This window comes from Bos taurus, chromosome 13, assembly GCF_002263795.3.
Source record: "Bos taurus isolate L1 Dominette 01449 registration number 42190680 breed Hereford chromosome 13, ARS-UCD2.0, whole genome shotgun sequence".
Classification (NCBI taxonomy): domain Eukaryota; kingdom Metazoa; phylum Chordata; class Mammalia; order Artiodactyla; family Bovidae; genus Bos; species Bos taurus.
In genome coordinates, this window is record NC_037340.1 from 29831515 (window position 1) to 29843615 (window position 12101).

General features: G+C 43.6%; 1 protein-coding gene across 2 annotated transcripts in view; it reads right to left on the reverse strand.

The window, feature by feature from the left end:
- Positions 1-12101, reverse strand: part of FAM171A1 (family with sequence similarity 171 member A1) — a 132213-nt gene that overhangs the window by 49917 nt on the left and 70195 nt on the right. For both annotated transcript variants that reach the window (XM_025000718.2, NM_001102180.1), the window contains 1 exon segment: positions 5483-5710. In XM_025000718.2, the coding sequence (XP_024856486.1) occupies positions 5483-5710 (228 nt within the window).

Consider the following 12101-nt stretch of genomic DNA (forward strand, 5'->3'; position numbering starts at 1 on the left):
GTGTCTGAATTAGAGGACAGTCTCATGGGACTGAGCCCTTAATCGGTAGCATTTGGGCTAATTTTGGACAGCTATTGTCAGACCCTGATGTTGGGAAAGATTGAAGGCAAGAGGACAAGGGTATGACAGAGGGCGAGATGGTTGGACGGCATCACCACTCAATGGACATGAGTTTAAGCAAGCTCCAGGAGATGGTGAAAGACAGGGAAGCCTGGCGTGCTAGGGGGTCTCAAAGAGTTGGACACAACTGAGTGACTGAACAACTGTCAGAATGGAAGTGAATTGTAAGACATCCATTTGGTATCCAGAGAGGAGGAGAACTGGTTGGTTTGAGAAGAAAACCCACTTACTAGGTGTCAGAATTATCATAAACAGAGAGAAAGGAAACAGTTTGTCCTTTAAGTATTGTTAGCAAAAGTCTTTCAAAACTCCATGAGTCCTGCAGTCTCCCATATAACAACTGCTTAGCCTACAACAGTTAACTACATATTTTCTATTCTTTAGAAGTTCTTAGTAAAGTATCTGAACCTCTTCACATTAGGAATCTAATAAAGCTACAATGCACACAGTGTATGTATGTAAAATATTGGATATTAACATTAAAAAAGACTCACAAGTGAGCTTAGGTTAATGGGTACCTCATGATAAAATTTTTTTTTCCTCTGTATTTTGGGAACTAATAAGATGACACTTTCCAGGTGGCACTAATGGTAAAGAATCCACCTGCCAATGCAGGAGATGTAACAGATGCCGGTTCAATCCCTGGGTGGGAAAGATCCCTTGGAGTAGGAATTGGCAACCCACTCCAGTATTCTTGCCTGGAAAATTCCATGGAGAGAGGAGCCTGGCGAGCTACAGTCCATGGGATCACAAAGAGTCGGACAAGACTGAAGCAGCTGAACACAAGATGACAGAACTTGTGCTACTTAAAATTCTTGTTTAATTTTAAGTAGACCTCGACTTCCAACCTAAAAATTCACAAAGCCTACATGTTTCTTGGGAATTCCCTGGCTGAACAGTAGTTAGGACTCAGTGCTTTCACTGCCAGGGTCTGGATTCTATCCCTGGTTGAGGAATTAAGATCCTGCATGCTTCAGGGTGTGGCCAGGGAGAAAAACCTACATGCTTCTGGGTAGAACATGAATTGAAGAAAAAACCCAAATCAATGTAGTATGGAATAACAATAATCACTAACATTACTGAACCCTCACTGACATGTCAGACTTTATTCTAGGTGGTTTAATTTGGATAATTTATTTAACTTTGAAAACAGCTCTCTGAAAGAGGTATTATTAACATGCCCCTTTGACAGGTAAGGAGACAGGTTTCTAGATAAGGAATTAACTTGTCCAAGATCCCAAATCTGGTAAGTAACTGGAGCCAGGATTTGAACTCTGGAGTCTGACCTTCACCTCTACGCTTCACAGACTTAAGTTCAAAGCCTCTTAGACTCCATCCAGGCCTAAGTTCCTATGTCAGTTTCTGCCATACATTAACATGAATCAGCCATAGGTATCTGTGTATCCATCATTCACATTGAACAGATGTCATATTTGCTTCAGATTCAAGCCACTTAATCGTGTCTGATTCTTTGGGACCCCGTGGACTGTAGCGGGCTGCCATTTCCTTCTCCAGGGGATCTTCCTGACCCAGGGATCGAACTCACGTCTCCTGTATTGCAGGCAGATTCTTTACCTGCTGAGCCAATGGGGAAGATTGAATCAGCCATAGGTATACATATGTTACCTCCCTCTTGAACTTCCCTCCCACCTCCCATCCCATCCCACCTCTCTAGGTTGTCACAGAATACCAGTTTGAGCTCCCTGAGTCATATAGCAAATTTCCACTGGCTATCTATTTCACATATGGTAATGTACATGTTCCCATTGAGAGAGTAGTCTCTACATTTAAAGAGGAAGAAAGTAAGGCCTAGAGAGGTAAAGTAACTTTCAGGGAAAATATTAGGAGCCAGAAATACCAAATGCTAAGTAGAGCAATTATTGGGTTCATTCAGGTTTTTGGTAGGATGCTACAGAAAAACCCAAATTAATTTTTGGCCAATCCAATATTCAGCACAATTGGCTCTGGACAGTGCTAGAGGGGACCAATGAGGGGTTGGCCATGGACATGACCCCTCTTTCTACACAGTCCATTTATTTAGCTGCCATCATGTATAAGGCCCAGAGCTAGACGTGCAGAATAGATCACCGTTGGGGGCAGTCTGTGCCCTTACGGGATCTACATTAGATGGAGGCTAAGACACACAACCAAGCGCTACACGACAAGCAGAATGTGACAAAGTGCCCGACAAAGAAGGGCGGACCTTGGTGCTGGGAAAACAATCCAGGGTTCCTCCTAACGTTAAACAAAGAGTCACCGTGCGACCCAGGAACACCACTCCCAGGCACATGCCCAGGAGAACTGAGAATATGTGTTCACACAAACACTTGTACATGAAAGTTCATAGCAACATCAGTCATAATAGCCACAAAGTGGAAACTAAAGGCTGAACATGCTTGGTGTCCCACAGGCAGCTTAAATCCAATCTATGCTATATTCGTCATTGACTATGACCCCAACACTCATGCTTTTCCTTCCCATCTCCTGCACCTCCACCCCCACCTCCACCCACTTTTGTAGGAGCCCCAAGCTTGGGGACAGGGATATACACAGGGAAGGAGTAAGGGATTTCTTTCAGTCAACCTTAGGGAACCACAAGGTGGCCCATCACCCATCTGTTATCCTATCCACTCCATCACCAGTCAGAAACTTGAGATTCAACTCACATTCAGTCAACTTTCTTTCCCTTGTATCTCTCCCATCCATTCTCCAAGGCTTTCTGAATTCTGCCTGCTAAATATTCCTCAGGTTTATCTCCTTTTCTCTAAAATGTTCCTAAAGGATTTCCTCAATTGTACCTATTTCCAACCCACTTTCCATAGCTCTCAAAGCAGTGGTCCCAAATTACAGTCAACATTTTTATCCATAAATACCTGGGGGATGGGGGTTATTGTGGGGAGTTCAGTTCAGTTCAGTCACTCAGTTGTGTCCGACTCTTTGTGACCCCATGAATTGCAGCACGCCAGGCCTCGCTGTCCATCACCAACTCCCGGAGTTCACTCAAACTCATGCCCATCGAGTCGGTGATGCCCTCCCGCCATCTCATCCTCTGTCATCCCTTTCTCCTCCTGCCCCCAATCCCTCCCAGCATCAGAGTCTTTTCCAATGAGTCAACTCTTCGCATGAGGTGGCCAAAGTATTGGAGTTTCAGCTTTAGCATCAGTCCTTCCAATGAACACCCAGGACTGATCTCCTTTAGGATGGATTGGTTGGATCTCCTTGCAGTCCAAGGGACTCTCAAGAGTCTTCTCCAACACCACAGTTCAAAAGCATCAATTCTTCAGCACTCAGCTTTCTTCACAGTCCAACTCTCACATCCATACATGACCACTGGAAAAACCATAGCCTTGACTAGACGGGAGTAGGAACTGTTTATTAAAATCCAGATTCCTTGGTCAATCTGTACAGTCAAATGGGTGAGTCCTGGAATCTGTATATTTTTACAAGCATCTTCTGATGCTAATATCTATTCATCCTCAAGACTCAGCTGCCCTCTCAGCCTCCCCAGGAAACTCCTTCATTTGCTCATGTAGGCTGGTGGACCTGTCCTCCCCAGCATCCCCATCTGCACATAAATCTATCAGAGTATTGATCCCATCAGGAGGAACTGGCTTCTGTGGCTGACTTCATAACTAATGGATAAACCTCCCAGAAGCAAGTCCTGAGTCTCTAGACTTGTATTCTCAGTGGCCAGGGCAGTGTCTGACATATAGTAGGCATTTGACAGGTATAAACTGAACTAAAGAGAATTTTGTGGATGAGGGTAGGTGCTGGGGCTGGATGAGACAGGCATAGCCGCACTTAGCTTCCATGGGCCCCAGAGACAGTGGGAACCATGGTGAGGCAGGTCCCGTGGTGCAGAGGTGAGCATGAATACTGGCCTTGCACCAGGCACTGTGTCAGGTGCTACGCATTTATTGAGCACCGACCATGTTTTAGACCCTGTAAGTGAGTGCACCTACGTTAAATACTTTTTACTCAGAACTGCTCTACAAGGTGGTATCAGGTCCATTTTGCAGAGACTGGCATCAAAGCTGGAGGGGCTCAAGCATAGATTTGGAGCCAGAACCCAGGTCATCTGGTTTCCAAAGTCCATCCTCCCCCCATTACCCTGGCAACAAATGTGCTGGCAGATAATGTGGTCCAGGCACTAGATGGAGTCTGAAGTAAAGGGACAGAGGGGGCACCATCTGTGCTCCCACCTACCCCATCCCCAGCTGAACTCACCTCAGGCTCCATCCTTGCCCCTGGTGGTACGCCAACTGCTTTGCAGGGGTGAAAGGTCATGCAATATTGTGATTTATAATACGTAATATATATTTGGTCTGGGTCTCATTTCTGGCTCACAGCTCCTAAAACCCTTGGAATTTCCTAAGTGATATGGGCAATAAAGGAATCTTCTGTTATTCGTATCAAATGAATGGGACTTTCAATGGGAGTTTCAGTTAATATAATGACTTTTAGGAAAGCTTCACGATAACCTAAGAAGGGGAACTGGTTGCCAGGGGAAACCGTGTGACTAGAGGCTGGAATCTCTCAGTCTCACCGTCCTCTCCCCCTGACCTCCAGGGAGGAGAGAGTGGCTGGAGGTTGAATCAATCACTAATGGCTAATGCTTTAATCAGTTATGCCCACATGATGAAGTTTCCATAAAACCCAAGAGGATGGGGTTGGGTGAGCCTCTTGGTTGGTGAGCACCAGAGGTGCTAGGAGGTGGTACAGCTGGCCAGGGACGGAGGCTCCACGCCTCTTCCCACAGACCTTGGCCTACACATGTCTTCATCTGGCTGGGCCTTTAATAACCTTTACAATAAACTGGTAAGCTAGCAAGTACCAGCTGGGGTTGCAGACTCGGCGACACATTGCTGGATGTGTGGAAACACCATGACACATTTGGTGATTAGACGCGCTAGAAGTGGAATGGAGTATTGAGAGTGGAGGAGCACCAGGAGGGCTTTTCCTGAGCAGGTAAGAAGGTGGGGCAGAGAAAGACAGTCTGGCCATCAGGCCCACCTTTTGGCAGCCTTGCTCTCAGATGCTAAAGTGAGATGAGGAAGCCCCATTTCAGAGCACTGTCCCAATGCCACTGGCTGGTTATGACCCATCGTGTACAGAATGGAACAGTGGAGAAATGAGTAGAAAAGGCTTTGGTTCCATTGTACAAATAGCATTGTGGAGCCCAGCCAGCTTCACACCAGATTCCACCTTCCCTGCACATAAGAGGCACCAAAAACTAGGGCAGAGAATGCACATGTATTTTCCTAATTGTCTGACTTAACGCTTACAAAGTCATTTCTGTGTCTGACTCCACCCCTAGCCTGATCATATGCCCTGTTTTAGAGAAAGGTAAAGACCACCTTACCAGGTAACCGGATGGGCTTCCAGGGGGCAGAGTTTGGCACGTAGGCATGCTTTGTGGCCGTGACAATCAGCTGACTGCCCAGCTTATACTGGAATTTGATGAAGGCGACGCCATCTGTCCCCGAGGTACCAGAGGCAATGGAGACCTGGTTGGTGAAAATCTCAATGAGCGCGTCAGGGACAGGCTGATGGGTGCTGGCATCACTGATGTGGACCTTCAGGGTGACCTCTGGAAGAAGGACAGAGCAACAGAGAACGGTTATTAACTGGGGAACTCCAACAGCGATTCTGTAATAACAGCGAAGGGAGGTAGCAAGTATTCATGGGATATGCTTAGAAAATCTAGACTGGGGACTTTTCTGGTGGTCCAATGGTTAAGACTTCGTGCATCCAATGGTTAAGACTTCCTGTATCCAATGAAGAGTGCACAAGTTTGATCCCTGGTCGGGGAACTAAGATCCCATATTCTATAAGGTGCAGCCAAAACAATGTTTTTAATTAGAAAAAAAAATTCTAGATCTACATCTAAAATATAAATCGTTTTAACCAGAAACATTCTCTTCTTAGCAATTCTTTTTTACTTTACATGATTCCTTATCTTCCTCAAAACCACTGCCTATAACAAACTCCTTTCCTCCTGGCTCCTCCTGGCGGCCCCCCGCCCCCAACAATAATAATTAAGAGAAATATCTCTATTCCTTTAAGACACTGTGCAACAAATACCACGCTTTCTGATCCTGCCCAGTGTTGCTGGTAAACACAGCCTAAGCAAAGCTCAGGCTGCTACACAAGGACCCTGCAGGCACTAAGGTTTGCAGCAAAATTGTGACCTGCAGCAAAATTGTTCAACAATCTGTGATGAACATGGATGTGTACAGCTCAGGGTCGCTGTGCTGGTAATCATGAAGACATGACTGAAAAGTAGTCCCTGCACACAGTACCACCAAGGGGGTGGGCAGACTATCTAAGCAATGTGTCCTGCCCAAACCATGGACCCGCCCCAGTTGTTACTCCATTTAAGGAACCTCCTCCCTTGGGAGGGAGGAAAAGCACCTATTACTTGGTTTTGTTGGATCCCTCGTGCTGCAGCCTTCCCAAAAAATCTTGACTGAATTTCTCTTCCTGATTCCTACTGATTAAAGTGTTCAAGGGCTCGGTTGGTATCACACAGTTAATGCGTTTTTTGGCTAGATGACCATAAGGAATAGCTAAAGAACCCTAGACCCAGGAGTTACATGAGGTCTGCACCCAATAAATCTCTCAAAAACCTTGCAGAGAAAAAAGTGCTACAAAAACTGAACCTGGTTACTCCCTACTATAGGAGAAAACTACTGCCAAAAGAGGGATAAAATCAACATCAAGAAAATCAAGCATATGGCATTACAAAGCATATCTAGTCGATTCCTGCCAATCTTATCAGTGTTATCTTAATGCAGATTCGCAGCACACATTTGCTTTCTTATGGAGCTGGTCTTACTTGCCCCCAGTTATAAATGAATTAATACTCTCATAGCAGAAACCCTCTACAACAGGACAAGTGGGAAGGTGCTTTGTGGTGTTGCACACGGACGATTTACATAATCTTGTAATGCAACATTCACTAGCAACCGGGATTACAAAGTTTCTGCTTTCTCTTCACTGCTGGCTGAGAAGGCAAAAGCAGCGGAAACTTGGAAAAAGTAAAATAATTTCTGAATAAACACAAGAAAGGAGTTCTCCAAAGGTATGGACACCAAGCAGGGAATAAAGAAGATGTGACGAGTTGAGAGAATGGGACTGACACATGTATACTACTATGCATCAAATAGATCACTAATGAGAACCTAGCAAAGAGGTTATTGCGCAGGGAACTACACTCAGTGCTCTGTGATAACTTAAATGAGAAAGAAATCCAAAAAAGAGGGGATATATGTATGCATATAGCTGATTCACTTTGCTGTAGAGTAGAAATTAACATCTTAAAGCAACTACATTCCAATAAAAATTAAGTAAAAAAAGAGAAGAGTTTTCTTATAATCAATGCCCTGGGTTCTACCACTTTAACATGGGAAACCTAGTATAGATTCTTCAATTATATACCTTGAAAAAGATTATTTAGCTACTTCTTTTGGTGTAACAGGATGTGAAAACACATCATTGTGGTTAGGTAATTATTACAGACTACTGGGGTGTCATATGTATTAAAATTTTGCAATTTGTTTTATTATATGAATAAAGAACAGCAGGAACAGCCCACTCATTTGGTAGGTCTACATTTAGCTCATATTTTAAAAATTAGACTTTATTTTTAAAAGCAGTTTTAGGTTCACAGCAAAATTGAGTGAAAGTTACAGAAATGTCCCACTGGGGTATCATTTTTATAGAAACACTTATATTATCCATTCAACAGCAAACAAGATTATTCCCATTAAAAGACAACCAAGGGAGTGATCTTATCATGAGGTGGGGCAGTTCAGTTCAGTTGCTCAGTCTTGTCTGAATCTTTGCGACCCTATGGATTGCAGCACACCCAGCTTCCCTGTCCATCACTAATTCCTGGAGTTAGTGATGCTAACTTGCTTAAACTCATGTCCATCAAGTCAGTGATGCCATCCAACTATCTCACCCTCTGAGAAGAGGTGGGGCACTACATACTATTTATTTATCTCATTTTGCAGAGAAAAGGAAGACCCTATAAATGGCCCGAGACCTAAATATGCAGGAAGATCTACTACTGGGCATTTATCCAGAGAAAATTCTAATTTGAAAATTCTAATTCTATTAATTCTAATACATGCACATCAGTGTTCATAGCAGCACTATTCACAAGCAGGACATGGAAGCAACCTGAATATCCATCAACAGATGGATAAAAAAGATGTGGTATATATATACAGTGGACTGTTACTTAGCCATAAGAAAGAATGAAAAAATGTCATCTACAGCAGCATGAATGAGAGATTATCATATTAAGTGAGGTAAGTCAGAAAAAGAAAAAAAACACCATACAATATCACTTGGAGAAGGAAATGGAGACCCACTCCAATATTCTTGCCTGGAGAATTCCATGGACAGAAGAGCCTGGTGAGCTACAGTCCATGGGGTTGCAAAGAGTCAGACACAACTGAGCAACTAATACACTTTCATCACTTATATGTGGAATCTAAAATATGACACAAATGAACTTATTTACAAAACAGAAACAGACTCACAGACAGAGAACAGACTTACAGTTACCAAAGGGGAAGGTGTGGGCGAGGGATAACTTAGGAGTTTGGGATTAGCAGATACAAATTACTATATACAAAACAGATAAACAGCAAGGTTCTACTGTATAGTACCCAGAACTATATTCAATATCCTGTAATAAACCATACTGGAAAAGAATATATATATACACACACACATACACTGAATCATATTGCTATACAACAGAATCTAACACAACATTGTAAATCAGCTATACTTCCATAAAAAACATTATCCTGAGTATGTCTGTAAGGGTGATTTGGAGAAGATGAACATTTAACTGAATAAAGCAGATCACCCTCCTTCATGTGAGTGGGCCTTGTCCAATCAGTTGAAGGCCTGAAGAGAACAAAATGTCCCCCCAGAGTAAAGGGAGACTTCCTCTTGCCTACCAGCCTCTGAACATTGGCATCTCCTGCTTTCAGACTTGAACTGAATGTCAGATCTTCCCTGATCTCAAGTCTACCAGTGTTTGAACTAGAACTATACCATCATCTCTCCTGGACATCTGGCTTGCTGGCTTACCCTTTAGACCTTGGGACTTGACAGCCTCCATGATCACGTGAGCCAGTTCCTTAGAATAAATCTCTTCCTATAGGCCCATACATCTCATTGGCTCTGTTCTCTGGAGAACCCTGACTACCGCTGCATCCATCATGGGTTCCGATTCTGCAGTGCGTGGTGGGTGGACCCTGGGAGTGTGTGCTCAGACCTCTTCTTGTTTCACACTCTTACTCAGCATTATTTCATGATCAGGAATTCAGTTACCACCTCTACAGCATGCTTCTCAAATTCTCATGGACCAGTGGTAGAATCAAGAAGGGAAAAACAAGTGCTCAGGAATTCTTCCTCCCCTATAATTCAGAACTCCTTTACTCTTGGCAGATTTGAAAAGTTTGACTCTGTGGGCACAAACCAAGTCATTTTCAAAGAGCATATCTGCTTGGTGGGTAGAACACTAAACATTATCTTTTAGTCTAGCATGATCTTTTCATCATCCCCTATCTGCCCACAGACTTAGAACTAAAGGAGACAAGCCTGTTTCAAATTGCTGGTTGGAGAGGAGGCACCCACACAGCAAGTTCAGAGCAAAGACCACAGCAGGAGCGAGAGGAAGGAATCGCAGTGCACCCTTCACAGGGGCACAGCACTTAGCAGAACTGCCTGTGGACACCGAGGGGCCATGCCTCCTCTCCTCCCCTTTTATATTCAAATAGTAATTTATGTCTTTAGTTTTTTCCCACAAATGATAGAAGACATTTACTTCATAACTTCTCATGCCAACTCTAAAATCGACATTCTTCATCGGTCCTATAGTCACCTGCTGAAGAGTACTGCTCCAGATTGCAGCCCCTTCTGTGGTTCTCACTGGGAACACAGCTGGGAGAACCATGCTCATCTCAGTCTGAATAGCCACCAGGCCTTGGTTTCACATCTACTGTAAAAAGATCTGACTTATCACGGAAGGAAAAGTGAAATCTATGGGCTCCATCGTTTTTTGGGTTTTTTTTTTTTTTTGGTTTCTTTCTGTGAAGTTTTTGGCTTCCTCTGATCATTTTTCATGCTTTTTTATACTCCCTCAAATTGGCCTTGATGCTGGGATTTTAATATTTTTCTTCCCTTTTGGTGTTTAGAGCTGTTGGTTCCCACAGCAACCCACCTTGCTGGGAACCAAGTGTTTGCTGGGTTGGTCCATCAGGCTCTGTGGGAAGAAAGTCCACTTCCACCAGCAGATCAAGCAAAGGCTTTCAGTCCAAGCTGCCCAAATGCCCTTTGCTGCTGACCATCAGGGAGAGCAGCAGAAAAGCGAGTCACTGGACTCAGTCTCCAGCGCTGTGATTAGTTATATTTAACTCAAATTCAGGGGAGTCACAACAGCTTCCCATCTCTTATGTCAAAATATAAAAAGTTAGTCATTTGAAAATATTTTCTAAATGGGAGGTTATTTTTAAAATGTTACCTGACCTTTGCTTGAAGAGATTCTGCTCCATACTACTTGGTGCTAACTTTTAACAATATCTGTATATTTATAGAATTGCCACTTCTTTATACAGCAATTACAGGTATATCCTGAGCTGGCCATGTAAAGGGGGAGTTTTCTATCCACTTACTTTACTTCTTTTGGAAATATGAAAGGTTTATCTTCCTTTGTAAGATATCTGATGAAACAAGAATGCATTTTATTTTACTAGCGTTTTCTTATAATTTATTTTCTCTGGTCTCATAGAGTGCATATGCATCTTACCTTGTTCAATTTTATTTTCTTCTTAAAATTTAGTGAATCGTGTGAATGTGCATTCTCATGTACAATCATGTTAGTTCACCTGTCTGTAAGATTACTGTATTGTAAGATGAAACATGTTTTTTTTCTTTTTTGTTTTTTTATGTATCATTTGTGTGAGAAGTATAATAAATCTATTACAGTAGAGTACTATATAGCCTATTGTGTTAGGTGGGTACCTACAGTAACTCTGGCGGACTTATGAACAAATTTGGCTTATGAATATGCTCTCAGAATGGAACTCATTCGTATGTAGGGGACTCATTATACTTTTCCTTTGTTTTTCAACAGTTTGATTAAAAAAAATTAGTGAATCATATCCTTTAAGCAAATTATATGTTTTCTAAAAGAGACATATCTATAATATTATAGACTGTGTAATATTGCTACTGAAACACAAGTCGGTGTGCCCAATGCACAAAGGCCAAACAATACCAAAACATCAGAGTGTGGGGGAGAAAGGTTTATTTAGGGTTGTGCAAGAAGACAGGTGGCTCATGCCTTAAAAACCGCAAATTCCCTAAAAGCTCTCAGCTAAGCCCTTTTCTAGGAAAGGTGAGGGAGGTGAGGGATGAGTTGTAAATACCATCAGTTCTTTGTGTCTGAGCTTTTGTTCCTGAGGTCAGGTCACAGTCAGCTAACAACATTCCTGTACAACTCCACCACGCCAATGTTACTCTGTTTTGACAAGAAAGGTCCCAAGGTATGACTTTCATCCTGCGAGGTCCAGTCCTGGCTGAAAGGAAGAGGATCTAGGCTGGTGGCTTCCTCAGGCCAGGTCCCCAGGCGCTGTCCAGCTGTGATGGCTGAGGGAGCCAGGCGTCCAGGACCCAGCTGGCTTTCAGGCTCCTCAGGTGGCACAAATGGCGGGGCCTGAGTCCCACAGACTGTGTCCTCTGCAGATGGCCACTGCCATGAAGTCACAGAGGCGGGGATGGGGGAGAGGGTCACTGCAGCCTCAAGGCCTGGGTCTGGCCATTGGGTAGCCTTGGCGAGAGCTCTGGAGCCCTGTAGACGCAGCCCCCAGCCTGTTCCCTGGGCCCCTCACTCATCTGCTGGCCCAACGGTGAGTGAGCTGGAGGGCCTCAAGGAGAAGGCCTGGATCTGCTTC